This window comes from Mustela nivalis (genome assembly GCF_964662115.1).
Source record: "Mustela nivalis genome assembly, chromosome: 3".
Taxonomy (NCBI): Eukaryota; Metazoa; Chordata; class Mammalia; order Carnivora; family Mustelidae; genus Mustela; species Mustela nivalis.
In genome coordinates this window covers 167,980,718-168,005,440 of record NC_139022.1, presented here as the reverse complement: position 1 = coordinate 168,005,440, position 24,723 = coordinate 167,980,718, and the positions used below count along the sequence as shown (strand labels likewise).

The 24,723-nt window shown below is 40.3% G+C and overlaps 1 protein-coding gene across 1 annotated transcript in view; it reads left to right on the top strand.

Moving 5' to 3' along the window:
- The window catches only part of FBXL7 (F-box and leucine rich repeat protein 7), a 363,919-nt gene that overhangs the window by 329,728 nt on the left and 9,468 nt on the right, over positions 1-24,723 (top strand). Inside the window, exon 3 of the mRNA XM_082723312.1 lies at positions 23,309-23,920. Within this exon, the coding sequence (XP_082579438.1) occupies positions 23,309-23,920 (612 nt within the window). The remainder of the gene's footprint in view (positions 1-23,308; positions 23,921-24,723) is intronic.

Here is a 24,723-nt window from a genome sequence, read left to right as displayed (position 1 = left end):
TAACCTTCAAGGAAAGTACATTCACAGAAGGGCACATCTGAATTCTGCTCAAAAACCATACCTCAACTTCATTCTAGTTGTACCATAGGACTCCTTAGAGGCTTCATTGAAGTTTTCAAAGTTTTTTTGTATTAGAACTGGAGAGGGTGGATATTTATTTTTTAGTAGGTAATGAAAGTTGCTTTACAAAAGAGAAAATACACCTTCTAAACAGTTTAATGGCAAATTATAAGAATTTGGATTTCACTGTATAGTGTTTCAGGTATTGAACAATTTATTTCTATAAAATGAATTACTGAATTCTGAAGATCAAAGCATTTATATGTTTCAAAAGCATTTCAAACCTATCAACATTCCAAAATATGTTTGTCCTATCTGTTCTGCTTGCCATTTTGCCTACCTTCCTACCTATATTTAGAAAGATATGTCAAAATATTAAATATATTACCTATAAGTGAAAAGATTATAGATACTATCTTTACTATTTCTGACATTCTGTATCTTCTGACTTTTTACCATGGAGCATGTATTAAATAACTGAAATTCTATAAAGCTATTTTAAAAGTTTCTGAAAGATCTAGTTAATTTTTAAGACAAGAAAACCAGTTACCATGCTTAGCGTAGAATATATGGATTGGGGTATTACTGAAACTCTTACAGAACCCTTATAAAAATCATTGAAAGTCCTTAAGAGTTTTCCAGGAAAAAGAAATGTGAAATTTAATTCTAATAATTAAAGAAGGTGCTATAAGCTGGATGCATTGCATTTTAGTAGGTGTTTCATTTGCAAACATTAAAAGGTAGACATCTCCAAGTCTTTAAATTCCATTTTCTCTAGGAATGATCATCTAATTCTGATACTTAGGACATTTTTTTTTTTCATATTTTTAAGCCCAAGGCTAATTGGGAAGTTGGGACTTAGGGCACTGAACTCAAGGTCAGCTGTGTCGACCACCCTTTAATAATGGAGTCTCTACTTTGACTTTAGATGTTTCAATCAGAAAGGTGAGAGCTCAGGTAGGGGAGGGGACACATTGTGCCAAAATTGCTGGCCTGTCACCTATGCCTCACTTCAGAGCCCTACTCCAGATGTGGTGGGTAAACCACCAGGATGTTCTGAGAGCCTGGGATGGCTAAAATAGCACCTGAAGCTACCCATCACACAGTTGTGGAAATGAAATCTTACCTGGTGTGAAGACAATGGCCTTGGAGTATGACCTAGCTCTGGAGGGTCTAGAACAAAGTATGCTCCTAATTCTCTAGCTGATGTGCCTGCCTCACAGGCTAATGAGAATAACTCCTGCCACTTCTTTCCTCCTCTAACCCTTTGAAATGGAGATTACCTGGACAGCTTACTCAGGCATCTGTTGTTGACAGTCATCAGAAAATCAGCAGTCCTATCCCAAGGCTGCTATTTATTATTCCTCTGTGTGCATTAGTAACTCAATCTAGAATGGGGGAACTAACTTATTTACCTTAATGCTTTAAGTTTGAAAAAAAAAAAAAAGATAATAAAAGTGCTTTATAAACTGTCTTGGGAAAATGCAATTTTTTCTAATTCAACAGTATTTTTGCAGGGTCTTCTAAATTCAACAAATTTATATATTGGAGTCCTCTCTGCAATCATTCTGCTTACTTCTGCAGGAGACAAAAAGAAAGACTTCAAAAAGCTAAATCTAAAGCCTTTGCTCATCCCATTTATTTATTTGGCAAACACTTATTGATTATCTCTAAGTGTGAGACATTATTTAAGATAGAATGCTGTGGTGATTTACAGGAGGCAGATGTCATAGGTTGATGGACCCCCTGGAATCTCATGAAGAAGAAAGCATTCTAGTCAGCCCTAAAAAGATTTAAAAACAACAACATAATTTCGCAAGATGGAAGAGGAGACAGTTTGGGTAGGGAGACTTTAATTTAGCTCATGATCCAGGAAATAAGGAATAGTCTAATTTCTAGAGGTTGGACCACAAGGGAAGTCCTAGCAGAAGAAGTTGGGAAAAAAACAGATCAAAGCCCCAACAAGCCCAGCCTTCAGTGAATAGGCAAGAAGCTTGTTCTGAATTCAGTAGGCAATAGGGATGGCCATGACAGAGGTTGAGTTAGGGATTGGGTGCACCACAGGTGTGGTTTAAGATTGATCCAGACGTCAGAATATCCACCAAGCTCACACAGCTCTAGTTCATGGTGGGACTGGGGGTGATGTATAAAGCCTGGTATCATGTTCTACTTCATCCTCTCAACCTTTGATGGCTCAGTGCACGAGGAACGTTTACTGTAACTGGAGGAGTAACAGGCAGTTTCATGTGCAACACTCGTGACCCATTCAAACAAAGACAAACCAACAGAAATGGATCCAGCCAGAATGGATTAGAGTTTGAAAAGAAAAAAAAGGTGTGAAAACCCTTGGGGGATTTTCACTATCATTAACCACCTTCCATCGTGTCACTGTGACTTGTGCCAACACAACAAGGAAACACACTGCAAAGCCAGTGTGCAAAAACAACACCCTTAGAAGATGTGGGGCAAAAATCAAAATAAAAAAGATGTCTAGCCAGTGTTTTGTACCCCTATAGACTACCTCCCATATAAATGTTTTCCAAACTCATGAATATAAAAGATTTCTCTTTAGCCTTGTTCTATATAGTTATCACCACTAAAGTAGGAGAAACCAGGACTCTACCCATATGCAGAGGAAAGACACTCACGTAGTGAATCCAGCCCCAGCCAGGAACTTCACAAGCTAGAGCATGTTTCCAAGATAGCAACTATCAGCTACTCATTTCTGGCAAAGCAGCCTTTTTCTCCCCAGCCACGCTGGAAATTCTGTTGACTGACTTGAAAACACAAAGGAGAGGTCGTAAGCAATAGTAAACTATAAGCCCAGAAGTGATTTCAGGTGATGGAGTAGTGCCAGACAACAGCTACATTGGTTGATGTGCACATAATGTTTATGTGTGTGAGAGACAGAAGGAGAAAGAGAGAGAGAGAGCGCGCTTACATATCGGGCAGCACGAAAAGAGAGAAATGAGCAGTTTGACATAAGTACTCATCATTCTCAAAGGACATTTGTTCACGGAGCCCAACGAAATTGTCCTTGGGTGTAGATACCTGGAAAATGTTTTTATGATAAAATTTAGATTTTAACCTCAAGCTAAAAATATGTGTCAGGATAGAGCTTTCCACTTCAAAGAGTTTCCATAGACGATGGATAAAACTCGGTGTTTTCTTAGCTCAGCCAGTCCATTATACCTGCGGCAGAGCTGCAGCTCAGAACTGTGTTTGGGAGACCTGGTTAATAACACGTGCGTTTACAGCGCCATCTTCCCCTTTCGGCTGCGAAGTCACTTCATTGCACCTGCTCATCTTCTGCCAACTATTTTTTTCTTGGCCAGCTCTTCCTGCTTCTTACAGGTTTTTTTTGGCCTTTCTTTTTGAAATGGACTGAATAATTCATAGAGCTTTCAAAGCTAAGAATATCCACATTTCTTAAGTATATGTATGTATATATACTTATATATAAATGTAAGATATAAATGAAGATTATATAATACATACACATGCACACATGCTATCCATCATTACAGTATTTTTAACTCTTTAAATATTCTGAGATCCTGTTCTGTTTCAAGGACTCTGATGTAGGAGAGGATGCATTGTAAGATCATTTACACAGCGAAGGAGATGTCATTGAGATAAACAGATTTGAAAATGCCGCTTTTTATAAGCTTAAAATTTTCGTCTTGAATGGACTTGAGAAGATATCTCAAGAGACCAGAAACCTGAAAAACCCTGGTTTTGCTCCACTAGGAGCAGCCATATGGATATACAGTATTAGACCACCTTGGAAGGGTAACGCCGTGCAATCTGGCCCAATTAAGAGCTATTCAGAACCCTGAATGAGAAACTCGATCAAGAAAGAAGAAGAGGAAGGAGAGGAGGGGGGGGAGGGAGGAGCAAGAACCCACAAGGATCTTCCTAAAATGGGATTGGTAAGAGATGGGAACTGGTAAAGCTTTTAATAAGATTATTGATGATAATGATCAAAGATAAGAAACTAATTTTTTAATGTTATAGATACATACCTAAGAAATTTGTTTCACCATGAATTTCTTCAGGATCTTTTATTAGAAGTTTTCCCCTGGTACTGAGTATTAGAGAAAAGGAAAATATGGGATAGGCACTCAAGAGGCAATTTGCATTGGGGCTGGAAAGATTAATTGGCCATTAGGAGAACTGCCTGGGGGTGATCCTACTTGGGGTAACCTCATGTAGTTTATGCTCAAAAAAATATAATCAGTTTCTTCTCATAAGAAATAAATGATTGTTAGTACTTTGCGTTCACCTGTCCTAGACTTATCCTCACTTTAACCTGGAGGGTATTTCTAAGGACAAAAATCCATTACTGGGAACAGATAAGGGAAGTCATCATCACCATCATCCTAAGTTGTAAGCATAGTCCTTTCTCATACAGCTGGCTCTGCACCACCATATTTAGATATGTAATGAAGAATTACAAAGAGGAAAAATATAATATTTTTGATGCTCAGGTCTATGGGGTCCATTCATGGTGTACCAGCAAAACCAGCGATGGTGAGAGAGTGACAGGTAGAGATATTAAGCAAGATAATCACTTTCTTGGGATTTTTGCTTACCTGCTAAATGATATACTTTATAATTCCCAGCAAACTTATTATTGTGGATTCCCTATTGCAGTCAAAACAACATTTGAAAATAAATCAAATGTATAAACTCTAGAATTTTATGAGCAAGCATCAGACTATACCATACATATTTCTAATCAAATAACCAGTGAATCAACTAAACCAAAGCCCATGCTTGTAGATAGAAATTGAATCAGTATTGACTGAAAAGTAATTAATTTGGTTCAAGGAAGGAGAAAATCATTACTATAACTTCTGATAATATTTATCAGCATTTACACCTATTGGCTTAATTAGTAGATTTCCAGTTTTCCTTGGAATAATTTTACTTCACAATTAGGGCTTAATTGAAATGAAAAACCTTTAGAACGTAGAGTACTCCGGATTCGTATTGAAACCCAAATTCTTCCAGAGTATCAAATAGAAACCTACTTAACTTCAAAGATGTATGTAGAAAAACCATAGAAATCAGAAATAAATTCTTTAATTCACTCTGGAAATATGGACTCCGTGGTGACTACTCAAATTTCCAAAAACCATACACTCCCAACACCACAGTTCACTGCATGATGCATGCTGGAAGCATCTACTATTTCCTCTCTTAGTATATTTTTTAAAATTAATAAGCCATAATTGATTTCTCCATAAGATTTTTCCTAAGTGAACTACAGAACATTAAAATAGTCAAGAGACCAGTAAAGCCAGAGTTTGGTTGTATCACTAAATTCCATACAATGCATAACTCTTTTTTATTAGAACAAGGCCTAGAACATTCTCTCCCCTCCAGAAGGACTTTTGCACCATACCCAACACAATGCACTAAACGCTCTGCCATGGGTGTAAATGATGGGTTTCACATTCTTAATTATTTTTTAAGTTGGGAGTGATTGCCATAGCTTGCTCTGTATTCTACAGGTTTATTTTTTCAGATTAGGACCATTCATTATGGAATGCAGGTACGTAGGGATTGTACTGCATCCTTCCAACTTGTTTTTTGCAGATGATCAAAAGTGATATGATTACAGGCTGACCAGAAAACTACATTGAATTAGGAAGCCAGATCACTCCATTCCAGTGACCCTGCTTCTCCATTTTCATCCAGTAAACTGGATGTGGTACACCGCATGGGGAAGGTCCCATGCAGCTGCCTCTCATCTTTTTTGCTCCCAACCTCCTCTTTGTGCCTGTAGAGTGCTCAGTGACACTTTTATATTGGTTGTCTTGCTTCCACATGGCTATCCTTTTTTTTTTTTTTTCCCTTACAACATGTGTTTAATATTTGAGATGGAACAGGATGTTTAAAGTTGGGGACTTATCAGTTTGTTTTCCTTAGAAGGCACAGATGCCCTAACATGGAAAGTCCCAGAGCTCTTAAAGTCCTCATAGCACAGAGTGCCCAACACAGCATCTATGTTTACACAATTATTATTATCTAAGTGGTCTCATGTTTTGAGCCAGCACATTTTTGCCATTTGCTGCCATTATGTTGACTAAAGACAATTGAAAAATATACAAGGAAAAATACACAAGGAAAATATACAAGGAAAAATTCAATGCTTTGATTTAAAGAAAAAAAGCATCCAGATGACTTGTGGAAGTTGGTCCAACTGAGCTTTCCACATGGGACATATTTGAGCTGCTCTATAATCCTCTAACATGGTGTAATGAATGATAGTGGTGTTTAGAGTTTGCCATTGTTTGAATGGAGAGCTTACTTTTTAGGAGAGAAGTTGTTAGCTTCTTTTGAGGGTCCCCCCGCCCCCCCCCCCCCACTATACATTTCAGAATGACTCGACACAGTTCCGTTAGGCAGCAATTTGATACAGTTCCTTCACCAGATCCCCTCCACTAAGAGAAGTCTCAAAAAGCTGTGCTGTGCTCAGGAATCCAACACCAGCCATCATTGTCAGGGCTTCGGGGTGACTTCAGCCTCTCACCCTTCTGGTCTCCAGGCGAGCATGGGATATCGTCTTTCTACAAAGTGGGAATAACATTGGCAATGAAGGTTGCAGGTAGTAGGTCCAGCTCAGAACAGAGCAAGCTCTGCAGTCTTGACCAGTGACCTGCTGACCAAATGTCTAAACTCAAAAGCAAAAGTGCTGAGAATGAAAGACCCAGCAGTCACCACAGTGGTGATCGCTGGGAGTTGCCTGCGGAAAGAGCAGGTCGAAGGCCAGGCAGCCAAGTAAATACATGGAGAAGTAGAGGCCATTTCAAAAGATGTATTAAACTCCCCGCCTAACATTTCAGGAATAAAAGAGTGGAAAGTGAGACCTATCTAGAAAAACAAATGTTTCTTAAGAAATCTCCCTCTTTAATTAAAGGATTCTGAAGGCTACCTGGAAATGGTTCTCTGATGCCCCTTTTCCAGTATTGTGTCCGCTGGGTACAGATTGTTAAACACAGGAATTGGAAGGAGGAGGTTTAGGTGTAAACACCATGAAATCTGGTTAATGTTCTTATCCTTTGAGACTTTGGTACACTTCCCCCCGGAAAGATTGACAGCTTCTTGGTTGGTCTGGTTTTATCTTTTTATGGCCTCTGGTCTCTGTACACACATGAAAACAGACTTGGTAGCAAAAATCCTTCCTTTGTTCAAGAACAGGGAGGGGATAGTAGAATCCAGAATTTATTCAGATATCTGACATTTTTTTTTATAAAAATGATTTTAGTTCTCAATTTTGAAAGAAACGTGAATTGACATTTTTATGGCATAATCTATAAAAGATTATAAAACTTTGCAATGAAGCAGTTGTCTTACTGGGTTCTTTTTTTTTCTTTTTTCTATTTCTCATCCAACTCAAATTTTTAAAAACAGATTAGAAGTCAGAGTGCCATTAATTCATTCAAAGAAGTCCAGCACAAGAGCAGTAGAATATGCTTCTATCTTCTGCTCTTTTACTCTCCAGGGATTAGAATTGTGGCTCACAGCTTTCTCTGTATGTAACTTTATTTTTTTAAAGATTTTATTTATTTATTTGACAGACAGAGATCACAAGCAGGCAGAGAGGCGGGCAGAGAGAGAGGGGGAAGCAGGCTCCCTGCTGAGCTGAGAGCCCGATGTGGGGCTCGATCCCCGGATCCTGAGATGATGACCTGAGCTGAAGGCAGAGGCTTTAACCCACTGAGCCACCCAGGCGCCCCTGTATGTAACTTTAGAGAGTACATTTTTACACCCTACAGAAAGAGAAAGGAAGAATTGGAAAAATAATGTTCATTTTGGGGACCCAAGTTTAAGGTTGACATTGTGAGATATAGCACCCATAGTACATGCTAAGGTAATTGCCACATCCCAAGGTACAATATAGTAGTATCTGTAAATACTCATAGATACAGCTTTCTTTGTGTTTATAATTTTAATTCTTATCAGTTAAATCATAGGATGACTTTAAGCATTGTTTTTCTTGGCTGCTCTAATTTAGAAATTTTTTTTTAAAAATTTTATTTATTTGACAGAGAGAAATCATAAGTAGGCAGAGAGAGAGGGGAGGAAGCAGGCTCCCTGCGAAGCAGAGAGCCCGACGTGGGGCTCGATCCCAGGACGCTGGGATCATGACCTGAGCTGAAGGCAGAGGCTTTAACCCACTGAGCCACCCAGGCGCCCCTTGGCTGCTCTAATTTAAAGATGTATTCTTGTGTTTTGATATACTGTAAGATTTAAGCCAGATTTGTTCATCCTATAAGTTACCTGTTACAAATGGAAATTACAACAGACCTTTTTCTGACATTGAGTATGCTCATGCCCATTAAAAACACACAAAACTTGAAAGCCCAATGTGAATACACAATGCTCTTTGTTCCCTACTTTGATTATGTAGCTGGGCCAAACTCTAAAAGAGAGATAATTATAAACCTTTTGCGGATTTTGTGGCAAAAACAGAGGTTCCTTGCTATGATTAAGTATTAGGTAGATTATAGTTGTGATGGGCTGTTTCTTATTTTATTTTAGGTCTTTACACAATTCAAGTCATATTTCCAGAGATAAAGGACAGCTGAAAATTACTTCCAGGAGTGTAAGATTACAAAAAGAAAGAGTTTCATTAATAACTACATGTTCAATATCTTGCACATTAATCTTGTTCAAGATGTTTCTACATTTTTTCCTAAGAAAACAAAATCTTTATTTAATAACTATTTGACTGTATTTATATGGATTATTTCTAATAATGGGAAAAAAGAAAAAAAAGGAGTGCCTGGATGGCTCAGTCGTTCAGTGTCTGCCTTTGGCTCAGGTCATGATCCCCGGGTTCGGGGATCCAGCCCTGCATCAGGCTCCCTGCTCAGCGGGAAGCCTGCTTCTCCCTCTTCCATTCCGTCTGCTTGTGTTCCTGCTCTCACTGTCTCTCTCAGTTAAATAAATTAATTAAATATTAAAAAAAAAAAGAAGAAGGAAAAGTATGTCCTGTATTTAACATTACTGGCTAAAGAAGAATGTTAAATAAAAATATCTGACTACTTCTTTGTGGTTTTTGCTACTCCGTGCTCTCTCTACTTAAAATAATCAATCATCTGTATTATTTCATAAGGCTCTTGACATGGCCAAAAGAGCCAAATTGACCATTTTGCAAAATACTGTTTTATTCTTTTTATTTGCCTGATCCATGAAGCAATATGAAACAATTTTCTAGCTATAAACCATGTTGTTTTATTGTTCACATGACCTGAAACTAATTCCAAAACAATAAAACCTTGAAGTTTATCATTAAAATCTAAAATTAAAGTGCCATTTTCATCTTATATTCCCTTTTCTTCTTAACCAAAAAAAGGACAGACTTACTGTTTGAGGCCGGCCTACAAATAATCTGACCTAGGATAAGGAATTTCTTCTAAGAGAGTTCCTAGTGAATGACTCAAAACAATTTCTACCTTAAGGCTTCTATCTGGTCAGCCTCTGAAGAATGAACCTGAAAAAGTTTTTGTCATCTTTTTGGTAATCTTTGCTTTTATTAATTTAACAGGTATTTTAAAACAAAATGAACAAATAAAACAACAAAAAATCTTGAGGAAAACTCAAGCCACCAGCCTGTATTATAATGTCAAGAGTGTTAACATTTCTAGTAAAAATAAAGCACTTTAAGGTCAGAGCTAAACTTACAAAGGAAGGTCAGGTAGTCCACATCTAAAAGCAATGCAGGGGCGCCTGGGTGGCTCAGTGGTTTGGGCCTCTGCCTTCGGCTCGGGTCATGATCTCAGGGTCCTGGAATCGAGCCCCGCATCGGGCTCTCTGCTCCGCAGGAAGCCTGCTTCCCTCTCTCTCTCTTTCTCTCTCTCTGCCTGCCTCTCTGCCTACTTGTGATCTCTGTCTGTCAAATAAATAAATAAAATCTTTAAAAAATAATAAAAATAAAAAAATAAAAGCAATGCAGATTCTCAGTAAGGGTTGGGGAAGCCAAGGGAAGAGAGCAGAGGGCAGGCAGAAGGGATGAACCCGGAGTTATCTCCCACTCCATTTGTGCCCCCATCCCCACCCTGACCCATGTGACATGGTCAAACCTTGTCAGGAACTAGAACTGTAATCTATGGAACGTTTTACATCCTAATATATGGAATATCTTATAAACGATGAATCACAGTCTAACATTTTGTTTGCTTTATGACTAAGTGCAAGTCTCATAATTTGGTTAAAGGGAAACGAAAAGCTCGGGTTGTCTAGAAAAGCAGTCTTAAGTAGAAATTATCTCAAACGCATCAGATGACTACTTCCACCCCTCCAGGTTTCCAGCCTCCACCCCCAAGCATTTTTTTTTTTTAATGATCTCAGGATTAAGTGGGAGCTTCAAACATGATTAATGCCATATGTTAAAATTAGCAACTTACTTTTAGATTTATTGTTGTAATCTTAATCCAAACGCTCTTGAGGTATATCCAATAAATATAAACTTATAGGTATCTTCCTAAAGAGAAATACGAATCAGAAAGTATGAGCTAAGTGGAATATGAATGAATTGGAAGGTTAATGAGAAGTCCTAATTCTATAGGAAGATATTGTGCAGTCGGAGGGATTTCCCAGAAATATTTTGGTTTGCTTGAATTCTACTCTGCAGGTGAATTTCTGAAAGATTATTATTAATTACCTTTTTAAATGGGGCTCCCTAACAAAGTGCGATTTAACTTTTGAAAAATAAGATAGTCTAGAACTGGAGCTTTGCGCCAACCATGTAAAGTCCTGCCCCCAAACCCAGGAGCCCACTGAAAAGCCAGTCTTGTGCTACTGTGTATTGGGTCTATTCCTTGGGGAAGTCCCACCCAATAGGGTAGGCCTGGAGTCTCAAAAACAGAATATGAACTTGGACTAGTAGACCCAGGAACTCCCCATGCAAAAGGAGTCCCAGGTCAGTGCAAGGTGTCTGCCCACCAGACTGCTGTGAGATCCTCCGCAGGTAAATAAAACAATATTTAAATATGCTAATTTCCTCTCCTTGTTGCCTTCTCTATTTGCTACTGCAGAGAGAATAAAACATTTCTCTGCATCATTTCATCATGTATTTTCCCAAGCACTTAAAACTGTAAGAAGGAAATTGCATTTCTGAACCAATATTTTTGTAGTTCTTAGAACAGTGCCTTGTATATAATAAACGCTTTACACATATTTTTTACATTGAAAAAATTGTAGAGAATTTAAACAACAGTGGATCATATTTTCAAATGGCTAAGGAAATTCGGGGATTTGCTTTGCTCTGGGAACATTCTAATTAATTATTGATCTTGTACATGTTCATAAGTTTACCAGAGATTTCTCTTTTTTCTCACTTGAAAGTTGGATTTGTGAGCTAGACGAGAGCCCCCTGTGAGGCCTGTTTTCTGCTGTGAACTGAAAATTTATAAGTTTCTCTTTACCAGAATCTAAATTCAATATTCTACCATGTATTGCACGCTGAAAGATGCAAACGTTGGAATTTCACAGCTATTCATGGAGAAATAAGGTGGAAGCATTATCTGACAATTGAAGATAGAAAACAATTAAGGCTGCAGAATATAGTGCAACTTGAAGGTTGAACGGTATGGATTGCAAGGCTTTTCATGAAAATCTATGTGTTTCTTCTCTTGTCAAGACAAGAGCTGGCTCATTTCCCAAGCTTTGCAAAGCTATCCATGAGCTCTCTAGAGAACAGCAAATAAAAATCACTGTCTACCCTGCACTGTGAAGAAAAAGCCAGTTCTTCTGATTACCACTGATGTGTGAATCAGTTCTGTGGGGGTCGCCAGGGGGTTGAGGGATTTCCTATTCTATCTTAAGTAACTAAACTGAAACAGAGTAAGTCTTAAAATTCTGAACCAATGTAAAAGTGTTACTCTTTTTTATTTATTTTGAGTTTTTATGTTTCATAGTTACTGGGACTGAAAAGAGATGTGAGTAATCCATAATAGCAGAGGCACTGGGAGGAAAAGCACTAAAATTTGGCTTTAAGATACTTGAGGTGATGTGTGCTGCAAGAGACTGTTTTTATGTGTGCTTGTGTCTTTCCAAATATCTTCTGAGCAGACCAATATCCTTAAGCTGAGTGTGTATACTACCTTAGCCTAAGTTAAGTGTAGGGACAAGGAAAGGGGTCTAAAAATGAAATGTTGATAAAGGACAGAGATGCTCCAACTTCTTCTTCAATCTGAAACACCTGGTTCCTCCAAGCAGTTCCCATAAATACTTCTAAAAGCAACCAAAGGGAAACTGAAAGGGATCTGTGGTAGGACAAAGCAAAGATCACTCCTTGTGGTGCATTAGTTGAATGATTTCTGGATGGCTGAAGAAGGAATCACTTAGAGATGAGTGAGACACCTCCTGGCCTCGAGATGTCCACAGTCTAGTGAGCAAAGAGGCACTATGTGAAAAGAGATAAAATAAGATGTATTTTAATTCAAGGGAAACACTCAAAGTAGTTAAATTACTTAATCTAGCTGGATCTGGAAAAGTTGACAGAGAAGCTGACTTCCCACCTAGGACTTGAGGTATTACTAGGAATCTAGTCTAGACTTAGTCTGGGGGAATAGAACTTCTGGTCTCCTACACAGTCTAAAAAACTGGACTTTATTCCTTAAGTAGTGTCTAGTATAATGTCTGACACTTGGGAAGCATTCAATTAAAAAAAAAGTATAGAAAGAAGGATGTAGGTTTCCTGAAGATGTGGTTACAAAGTACTACAAACCAAGTGGCTTAAAACAACAGAACTTATTTTTCCCATAGTTCTGGAGTCTGGAAGTCAGAAAACAAGGTGTTTGAACAGAGACATGGAGAAGGATCCAAGCTTGTCTTTTTCAGCTTCTGGTGCCCCTAGACATTTCTGGGCTTATGACAGCATCACTCCAATCTCTGCCACCATCTTAATGCTATCATCTTACCTCTTTGTCTATGTGTTTCTGTCTTCTCTCCCTGCATCTGTTTCCTCTCCTTATAAAGATGCTGAATCATATTGGATTAGGGACCACTGTAGTCAAGTATGACCTCATCTTGAGTACATCTTTGAAGACCCTACTTCCAAATAAGGAATTAGGACGTCAACCTATCTTGTCAGTGACACAACTCAACTCACAACAGAAGGAATGAGTCATTCAAGATTTGGGGGGAGGAGGTTGAATCATATTTTAGAAAGTTATCTCCAAATGCAGGGCAAAGGCTGTATGAGAGCAGTGGAGATTTGAAGGAAGAGTCAGAAATCTCAGGTAAGGATAGTTGAGAGGAGACAGATGTTGAAAACTTCAAGTGGGGTGGTAACCATGGAGACAGAGAAGAGAGGACTGTTAGCTCTGTAAGTTAATCAACTAGTTAGATATGAGTAGGATTCAAGGTCATTCCCAGGTTTCTAGCTTAGGAGGTAGACTTGATGGAATAGTGGTACAATTAAGAACAACACAGAATATAAAGAAAGAAGGCTCTTCTCTGCAAAGGACATTGGTGTCTTCAGCCTTGTATGTATTGTAATGATGGTATATCCAGTACACTTTCAGGGAACGGTTTAGTAAAGATAGTGCTGTCCACTAGCACACTCTTGTTTTTTTTTCCCCTGAGATTTTATTTATTTATTTGAGAAAGAAAGAGAGAGCATGAGTGGAGGGAGGGGCAGAAGAAGAAGGACAAGCAGGCTTCCTGCTGAGCAGGGAGCCCAACAAGGGGCTCAATCCTAGGACTCTGGGATCATGACCTGAGATGAAGACAGATGCTTAACTGACTGAGCCACCCAGGCACCCCTACTCGTACCCTTTACAGTGGAATTGTTCTGTATCTCTGCCATCCAATACAGTAACCTCTCGCCACAAATCACAAGTGAGCTCCTGAAATGTACACCCACAGAGCTGAATTTTTAGTTGAATTTTAAATAAATTTAATCTGCATATCCACATGTGGCTAGGGCCATCATGTGAGGTAGCACTGATCTGGCAGGTGTTTGTATACATGTGTTTAATATTTGAAAGAGACCCACAGCATGGTCCAGACTGGAAACTGGGTTTGGGGAGTCATTAGCAGATGGGCAATTCCTGAAGCCCTGAAGACATCCTTTGTAGATACTTGTGTTGCAGACAAATCAAACTGCACTATAGATTCCAAAGATGTCATTCTGTACATTCACTGGTTATATTTATGGTTTATAGAACAGTGTGGTTTAAAAGCTTCCTTAGCAGTATGACTGTTCCCTTTTTAAAAATAAATAAATAAATAGGGTTAAAGAGAATCCATGCTCAACTCAGTTGAGAGTCAAAACCTGAATACAGGGCACCTCGGTGGCTCAGTGTGTTAAGCCTCTGCCTTCGGCTCAGGTCATGGGTCCTGGAATCAAGCCCCACATTAGGCTCTCTGCTCAGCAGGGAGCCTGCTTCACTTCCTCTCCTCTGCCTGCCTCTCTGCCTACTTGTGAACTCGGTCTCTCTGTCAAATAAATAAATAAATCTTAAAAAAAAAAAAATCCCTGAATACAGCAGGGAACTTGTGTTCCCACTAAATATAGAGCAGGGCATTTCACTAAACCATATGCCTTGTAGGACTTGGTCCTACAAGGTCCTACAAGACTTAAAGGATCACTCACCATAGCTCTATCCTTATGGGGCTAGTCCACGTGACTAATAAGGCTGGTCCACTTTTGTCCTTGGACAGAAGCGTTAGCCATAATCTGATCCTGAGGTGGGGGCTGGGGGGAGGGAGGTGCCACCTTCTGGGCAACAATCCTAGCAAGAATCTATGGGTCTAGAGGTAACTTTCTCCAGGTAAAATGCAAGATCAATCTTGTCTATATAAATTTCCACTTTATACAACCAATACCTTAAATAAGTTCTAGGGTGTGTATATTATGTGAACCACATTAAAAGAAAATATTTTGAAATAAAACAAGAAGGAAAAAGATCCCTCAGATTGTATTTTTTTTCACTGGCAAGGTTTTATAGATCTATTTTTTTAAGCTTGAGTTTAAGCTAAGAAAAGAAATCTTGCTTTTTATGGCAAGCGTTCTTGAGTAGAAAGACAATTTATAATGGAAAGCATCTTGCAGAAAAGTTTTGGTAATCATAGAGGGAAAAATCATAGTTTTGTAAATTTTGACTTTGAAAGGCCAGTATAATGTAAATATGACTTCCTAGAGTGTAAACAGCAGTGGTTTGAAAATAAAAACTTGTGCAAAAGAGGCAGCTATCTAGTTGGAAGAAAATGTGCCTAATAAGCATGGGTGTCTGAGATGCCTTGAATATTTTTGATAATGAACTATAATTACTAAAGATGTAAAATTTCCAGGACTTTTGAAACCATGAGAAAACAAGTTTATTGGTTTTTTGTTCCTCCCAGAATAAGACAGCTATACTGTCTGGTATTCTTTACATATTTAAAGTAACCTAAGAACATTAAACTTACTGTTCTCACATAAATTACATACTTGAAAATGTTTTAAATTCTTAATGGAGCCACAAATGCTTAAATTTTAAGGTATCCACTATCTCTTCATTTAGTCAACAGAAAAAATATCAGTATGAAAAAGTATAATTATTAATTTGTCTTAGTTAGGGTCCCCATTGTATCAAAGAGTACACCATTTTGAGAAAAACCAAAAGCCTACCAAAAATAGTGTTTAATTCAAATGTTTTCCACCACTGGGAGATTCTGTGTCTTCGCTTTTACCTTGGAGTTCTAAAAACTGACTTTCGTTCCAGATTTAGACAACCTCTTCTATCCTTTACCATCCTGGGTTTTGTGTGATTTGAGTACACTCTCAAAAGAGTCATTTTTCTCTCTCCCCAAAGGATACAAGAAACTGAAGAGGTCGGATTCTTGGCTGTTGGGGTATTTTAATGGGACTGTGGTATAGAAAGGTGGTGGGCTAGGAACATTTGCTTTATAATCTAGTCAAATGCAAAAACTCCTCCCTTCCTAGACCCCACTGGGCACTCAAGCAACAATAATCATGTGTATTAAATGAGCCAATGAAAGAATGAATCGTCACTTTCTTTTCTGCCTATAAATCTGTAATCCTAGAACGTGCAGCAGCCTAACCTACTGAATTTTAGTACTCAGCATCTGTCCCTGTGTACTCCTTGCAGTCTATTCTGCATATCTCCCTGTAGACATCAGGGCTGTGTGTTTTTCATTTTATTTCAGTCTCTTAGATATGTCCACCTTCCCAGTGTCATTAAGAGACACAGGCTGCAAAATACACATCTCATTGGAAAGATCTATGTTCATTTCTTTAACTTCTCCCATTCTGCTTTCATGACACTGACATGTGTTCATCTCTGCCTTTCTTAGTCTTACGTATTTATAACGGAAACCTCGTCTCTGATTCTTACATCTGAAATTAACCAGACATGTCCTTTTTTTTAAATCAGATTTATCTTTCGCCTAACCCCTCAAACTGTCCTGGTGACAAGCTTATTAGCTAGGTTAAAATTAATTTGAACTTTGGTTTAAATGAATACAAATCAGGAAAATAAAGCTATAAAGGCATTTTATCAAGCATTCCAAAACCCATTAGACATTAGTTGTAGATTTCCAGTATCAGCTGTGTCCCTTTTCTCCATTACAGGATTATAAATTGCTCTGAGTATTCTTCATGTAAGATTGAGGATCAAACCCATTTCACATGGACATCAGCCGGGCAACATAGGAGCTATTACCAAGCCAACTTCATCAATGTAAATGACTAATTTAGATAACAGAGGATCTAGTGACTCTCTGTCTTGTGGAATGTTGAAAATAGAGGAGAAATCACTTGAGAAATTACATTTTAGTGAACAAATAGTTTTTCTAGGAAAGTATTACTATTTAGTTCCCTGAAAAAAGCCTTTAAATTTTTTAATTATTAGGACGTCAAATCCTAAAGGAATGCAATTTTAAATATAAAAAAGGCCAACACTTTTCTATAAATAGAACCATATAGACTCAAGATAATTGAGGATAATAATTTTTCCTCTAATCGCTTTGTCTGTCTGTCCATCCCTCCATTCAGCCTCCCATCCTGCCACAAAGAAATTCATTGAGTCCACCTTTAACAGATTTCATTAACAATGTATGTATTCATTTTTGAAAAAAAAAATTTGTGCAAGGAATGTCTGCAGGGAAATAGTAGTCTTGGTAAATTTAAAAGGTACCTGCCTTGGAGGAGGCTGGTAAGATGACAGAGTATGAGGATCCTTAGCTCACCTTGTCCTACAGATACCACTAGATAACACTCACAACAGTGTAAAGAACCCAGAAAATGACCTACAGACTGGCAGAACAAATCTTCAGTTGAAGGTAGAGAAGAGGACACATTGAGGAGGGCGAGATGAGGGCAGAGATGCTATGGGGTGCAAAAGGGATCACAGCCATCTGTTGGGGGGAGGGAGTCACAGGTGCAGAGAAAGGAGAGAAGCAGACTATCATACAGGGAAGACAAATCACCCTAAAATTGGCTTTGAAAGCAAGAGGGGCCGAATTTTGAATTTCATGAGTTCTTACAACCAGCAGGACTTAATGCCTAGAATTTTAAACATCAGCAGGTTTAGTCCTGGGAGAGCCTGGAAGGCTAGAGGAAGCTGAATCCCCATCCTTAAAGAAGAGCATGACAAACAGTCCACAGAGATACAGGGTAGAAGCAGCAGTTTGTATACAGTTTGGGACATAGAGGAAGGAGAGTAGTTTACTCATTTTGGAGCATATACTGAGGAGCAAGGATCACTGAGGGAGTATTCCAGGAACAAAGGAGCTGCTAGGTGCCACTGCCCTCCTCTGCTCCCCCAGCATAAACACAGAGCCACCTGTGGGAACCAGAGGCACTGACATTCTCTACCTAACTTGTTTATTTCAAGCCCTGCCCAGCAATGCTTCCTTGGATCCCTTTCCATTATTGCTTGCCTCACTAGCAGAGCTGTGGGTCTCCTTTCCCAGAAGACCAGTGCAAACCTTGCCAACACTGTGTCTCTGGACCAGCGTGATTTGCCAAGCCGAAGTCCCACTGGCCACAGGTTTCATTTCCTAGCAGACTTATATGCACCTTTTTAAAACTGTGCTCCCCACCCTGGCCAAGGACCAAATCCTGCCCACAATAGGAAAAGAGAGCCTACGTGGACTACTAGACCCAAGGAAAAAGTTACCAGGATACAACAGCTTAGTGCACACAACACACTTAGGAGACACAACCAAGCACCAGGTTCTGGTCAACAGAGGACAACAGCATGGCAGGGCACTCCAGGACGTCTTCTTCATAAGACCACCACTTTCAACAGCAGGAGATATAGGTGACATCTATAACACACAGAAACAGACATAGAGAGTTGGGCAAAATTAGGAGACAGAGGTGAATGTCCTAAGTAAAAGAACAGGTTGAAGCTACAGCAAGGGACCTAAGTGAAATAGTGATAAGTAATGTGCTTGATAGTGAATTTAAAGTAATGATCATAAAAATACTTGAGAAAAGAGTGGAGGATATCAATGAAATCCTTAACAAAGAGACAAAAAAGAACCAACCAGAGATGAAGAACACAATGATGAAATTTAAAATACACTTGAGGGAATAAGTAGCAGACCAGAAGAAGAGGAATAAATTAGTGACCTAGAAGGCAGAACAATGGAAAGTAATCAAGCTGAGCAGCCGAGAGTAGAAAAGTAAACAGAATGAGAATAGATTTAGGGAACTTAGTGACTCCATCACGCATAATAACATTCACATGATAAGAATCCCAGAAGAAGAGAGAAAAGGGGGCAGAAAATTTATTTGAAGAAATAATAGCTGAAAACTTCTCTAATATGGGGAAGGAAACAGATATGCAGATCCAAGAGACATAGAAATCCCCTAACAAAATCAACTCAAGAAGGTCCATCCCAAGACACATATAATTAAAATGGCAAACAGTAGTGATAGGGAGAGAATTTTAAAAGCAGCAAGCAAAAAGAAAACAGTTACAAACAAGGAAAAACCCATAAGGCTATGAGCGGATTTTTCAGCAGAACTTTGCAGGCCAGAAAGGAGTTGCATGTTATATTCAAAGTGCTAACAGGAAAAAATCTGCAGGCAAGAAAACTCTACCCAGCAAAGCTATCTTTCAGAATAGAAGGAGAGAGAGTTTCTCAGACAAACAAAAGCTAAAGGAGTTCATGATCATTAAACCAGCCCTACAAGAAAGGCTAAAGGAGACTTTTGAGTGAAAAGGAGAGGCCATAAGTAAGGGTAAGAAAAGCAAGAAACTCACAAAATCAATAAAAATAAGTGTATCTGTAAAAATCAGCCAAGAGATGCACAGAATAAAAGGATGTAAAATATGACACCATTACACCTAAAATGGGATGGGCAGTAAAGAATGGGTTCAGACTTAAGTGACCATCAACTTAATATAAACTGCTTTATGTAGAAGATGTTATATACAAAACTCATGATAATCACAAATCAAAACCAATAATAGATATGCAAAAAATAAAAAGAAAGGAATCCAAGTAGATCACCAAAGACAGCCAGCAAGCCACAAAAAACAGCAAGAGAAGAAAGAATCAGAGAAGAACTACAAAAACAACCACAAACAAGTACTAAATGGCAATACATACTTATCTATTAATAATTACTTTGAATGTAAATGGACTAAATATTCCAAACAAAAGACATAGGGTGTCCAAATGGATTAAAAACAGCAATAATCACCACCGTCTATACGCTCTGCCTATAAGATACTCATTTCACACCTAAAGACACATGCAGACTGCAAGTGAGTGGATGGGGAAATATTTATGATGCAAACATATGTGAAAAGAAGCAATACTTATATCAAACAAAGCAGACTTCAAAACAAGATTGTAACAAGAGACAAAGAAGGACACTGTAATAATAAAGGAGATGATCTAACGAGAAGATAAAACAATTGTAAATACTACTGCATCCAAAAGCTCTCTGGAGAGTCTTATAAGGGCAGGGATCCCACTTGTAAGGGTTCTACTCTCATGACCTAATCACCTCCCAAAGGGCCCTCCTCCTCATACTATCATCTTGAGGATTATCATACTATCATCTTCTACATGAACTTGAGAAGGGTACAGGCATTTAGCCCATGGCATTACTCATTGCGCTTTATTATTAATTTAATCATCAGGTGCTATTTTTTTCAATCAGGACAAATCATACCCTTTTAAAATGTCTGAGTCCCTGAATAACTAGGAAGGATCCTGAGAACCCTCGTGTACCTTCTGGCGAAAGAGACATCCAGCTTTCCTGGTAGAAATCCGCAGGCTCTCCTGCTCGTCTCCCCACGTGGGTGAGCAGTGGCCTCGAGATCATGAATTAATCCTGAGAATTCTGCTGCTAAGCTCTAGAAAAGGCAGGAAAGAGAGCAATTACTTGCTCCTGAACCCTCTCCAGGACAGAATGTTCCTCACAGATGTACGAGGCTGCCATCTCCTTCTGAGTGTGAATTCCGTTACCACTCGGGTATGATTATTGGCAAAGAAAAACCGGAATGTATTACTCACAGCACAGCAGTTCTGGTCAATCTGGATGCGTCCCCATTCTCTCCCTCAGTGCAGGGAGCATGAAAGAGCGAAGAAAAGTGAATCGGTTATACATGGAAGTTTAGGAATCCTCCATTCCCTACCACAAGCATGTTCATCCCCAAGGGGCATAACTCAAGAAGTGCAGGTCTTTGCCGAGCACTGTGAATTGTCTTCTCTCTCAAGATGAAGAACACAGGCAGGCAGGAGAGAGATTTCAGAACGCTCACAGCCAGGAAAATGTCAGAGCTGAAAGCCTAAGATTGCCCTCCCCTTCTGGCCCTAAATAAGCTGTTTATCTGCCTAAGAAAAATGCTAACTTCTGAGGCAATGCTCAAAGTTCACATCATAATGAAGGTTAGTACCACGGTAGCTCGAATAGCAGTTTGGAAATCCCGTAGTGTTTTCCTTAAAGATTTACTATATTTTTTAGCTGATGACAAGAGAGAGATGACACGTTTCTTTTCTTATGAATGATTTAAAACGCATCTGTATACCACCTGGGATAGAGAAGTACATGCCAAGCTAGAAATGATTGTTTTTTTAAACATTATAAGTATTTCTTCTCAATTCAAGAAATTCATATGCACCTACTGTTTATCATAAACTGTGTCAGGTGCTGCCAGAACATAAATACAATAAGGCTCTAATCCCTGTCTCAAAGGAGTCTTTAGTGTAACGAAGGCCTATTTGTCATCTGTTACCACGGTAATGCTTTGTAACAAATCACCCCGAGCTCAGTGTTCTAGCTCACACATCGTGGTTCCCCTGGGTGTCAGGGACCTCTGCTGGACTTGGCTGAGCTTGGCTCAAAGCTGCAGGTTTCAGCCAGTTCTGTATTCTCCATGGGCCTCTCACCACCTAATGATCAGAGTACTAGCCAGACACATTCTTCTCACTGGGCACATCAAATGTCCTAATCCTCACTGGCCAAAGCAAGTCACATGGCCAGGCCCAACATCACAAGACAAAACAAATCTACTCTCCCTCGGAGGAACCCCAGAGTCACCAGACAAAGATACATGGATACAGGGAGTGCTGCAAAATTGAGAGAAATAATACAGTCAAGCACATTAGGGAGAGAGAAATTCACCACTGTGGAATAACAAAGGATGACGATTTCAATAGGGAAGGGACTGATTGTATCTCAAAAACATTAAGAAAATATTCTTAGAGGACGTGGCATTTGCACTTGGTGTTTGTATTTCAAGAGGCAGACGGTGCGGGGAGGAGGGAAAACTAATTCAGAGATGATCCATGAGCAAAGTCACTGATGTGTAGGACATTTTCCATGTTAGGCTGTAAAGAAGCAAACTGAAAGAAAATATCGTACCAGTCGGAAAACTACAAATAGACACTCAGTGGAGCCCCAGTGTCAGAAGTTCTTGTGTTGTCTGCAATTACTGGAAGTTCTCTGCAAAAAAAAAAAAAAAAAAAAAAAGAGTGTTTGAAAATTCCCAACGATGAGATGTGGAAAAGCACACAAGGATAGAATTTTTGTTTAAGGATTTAGAGCTGTAATTAGAGCTGGAAATTAGTTAGAAAACATCCAACCCCGCTCACTTATTTCTTTCTTCCCAGATTAAGAAACTTGTGTTTTGGAGATAAATTCTCTCTCTCCCTCTGTGTGTGTGTGTGTGTGTGTGTGTGTGTGTGTGTGTGTAAAATATAAACATATTTAGAGAGAGAGAGACTAAATGTCATCTTAAATAGATCAATCCATCTATGTATGCAAAGTACACGATCAATGTATTTATATAGAAAATAAATTATTTCATAAGATATTAAGGTGGGGGGTACGTAATGAGCAGACTTCTTAAAGTGGTATTCTAAAGAACTCTTAATCCTTCAAAAACTTAAAAGCCACCTGTATCCTTATTAAGTGGTTGTCTTTCCGGTTTCAAGGACTAGTACAGGAGTCGTGTCATTCAAATGCAAAGGGCAGAGTTAAGAAAGAGAAAAAATAAATATTGCCACAGATAGTCAAGGCCTGGAAACACCACCTGAATGGCTGAAGTGGGGTGACTCCCCAGACCCCAGGCTGCAGTCAAAGTTTGGGATATGGTTATCAGAAGATGAGGGACTGGACACTAGGGGGCAGGCCAGGGCAAAGACAGCAAAGGCTCTCTCTGTCCATCAGCCAGTCTTCCTTTGTTCTGAAACTCATCCCTTTCTTGGTAAATGCAATGGAATCACCTGCCAACCCAAAACGTCATTAAAGGGAAAGAGTTCGTGTTCACAGTATGTGAGATTTCTCCCTGGAATAGAGATAATGAAACCTTGAAGTTGTGCCCTTTAGATGATCACCGCTCATGGAGATCAGGAGTACCCCAGCTATGGCCTGCAGGTCAACTCCAGCTGATCTGTTTTTATAAAACAAGTTTTCTGGAAACAGCCACCCGTTTGTTTCCGTATTGTCTATGGCAGCTTTTGCACGCTGATGGCAGGGTGGATTAAGGGCAACGGAGACAGGGCCCCTGTGGCCCGCAGTGCCTCGGACGCTCCGTATCCGGCCCTCCACAGAGAAGGGGGCCCCGCAGCCCCGCAGACAGGGGACTGTTTCTGGGATGGGTGAAACTTGCATGTGCTTCTGCTTCCGGTGACGGATGCGGCAGCGGGTCTGCCCGGGACCGGTATCAGTGGCCTGAGCGTCCCTGGTTTGCCTCCTTCCCTGGGCTCCGCTAAGGGCTATCCTTTTAACCCTTTGCTCTCTGTCCTTTGCCAGACTCCGACCTGAGCATGCGCACACTGAGCACGCCCAGCCCAGCCCTGATATGTCCCCCGAACCTGCCCGGATTTCAGAATGGAAGGGGCTCGTCCACCTCCTCGTCCTCCATCACCGGGGAGACGGTGGCCATGGTCCACTCCCCGCCCCCGACCCGCCTCACCCACCCGCTCATCCGGCTGGCCTCCAGACCGCAGAAGGAGCAGGCCAGCATCGAGCGCCTCCCGGACCAGTGCATGGTGCAGATCTTCTCCTTCCTGCCCACCAACCAGCTGTGCCGCTGCGCCCGCGTGTGCCGCCGCTGGTACAACCTGGCCTGGGACCCGCGGCTCTGGAGGACTATCCGCCTGACGGGCGAGACCATCAACGTGGACCGCGCCCTCAAGGTGCTGACCCGCAGGCTCTGTCAGGACACACCCAACGTCTGTCTCATGCTGGAAACCGTCACTGTCAGTGGCTGCCGGCGGCTCACGGACCGAGGGCTTTACACCATTGCCCAGTGCTGCCCCGAACTGAGGCGACTGGAGGTCTCGGGCTGTTACAATATCTCCAACGAGGCGGTCTTCGACGTGGTGTCCCTCTGCCCCAACCTGGAGCACCTGGACGTGTCAGGTAAATGGCAGCCGACCTCCTCACCCGCGAGGCCTTCCAGGGCACCCTCCCAAAGCAGAGGAGGACATTGCCACCTGGAGAAGGTCCCCTCCCTGGTAGCCATCAGAGATGCAGGGTTGGGCGGTAAGGACGGGGGCTCTTCCAGAAAGACTGTCTCTATGTAATCAGGACCCCAGAAGCCAGAGGTATCCTTTTCATCACATAATGCCAACTCCTTAAAGGCACTAGAGTCATCTTTTCGTCTGGCTGTTAAGGTAACGCGACTTTTAAACCCATCCTTCCTCCCCATAGCTGTCTCTGAATTTCAGAGCAACCTGTAGAATAGGAGCCAGACATCTAACCCAAACACAGGCCGTTTAGATGCCGCCCTTTATGTCCACTGGTTCACAGAGCCCAAAAGCTGTGTCTAAGCGGAGTCTGTGCTTTGGGCCGTGCTCACGATTGCCTGCCATTTGCAGGCACTGGAGAAAAGCCATCATGGCCATGGGCCTCCTTATATTTTGCCCCCACTCTACTCTCTTCACCCTTGGGTTGATTTTGGATTTTTTTTTTTTTTTAAGCAAAATTCTCAGTTACATAGTGCAAGGACAAGGCCCATCAAGTGGAGCCTTTTCATCTTTTTAAAATTGAAGCAAATCCCAGCATGGCTGCTTTGCTTGAAAACCTCTCTCAGGCAGGAAGAATTAAAACCCAGACTCACACTTTGGCGCCAGACGTGGGTCCAGCCGGACTAACAGCCTTTCTTTATCTCATCCACTGCCCAGTCCAAAGACAGACCAACACAGGAGAGGCTGAAATGTGTG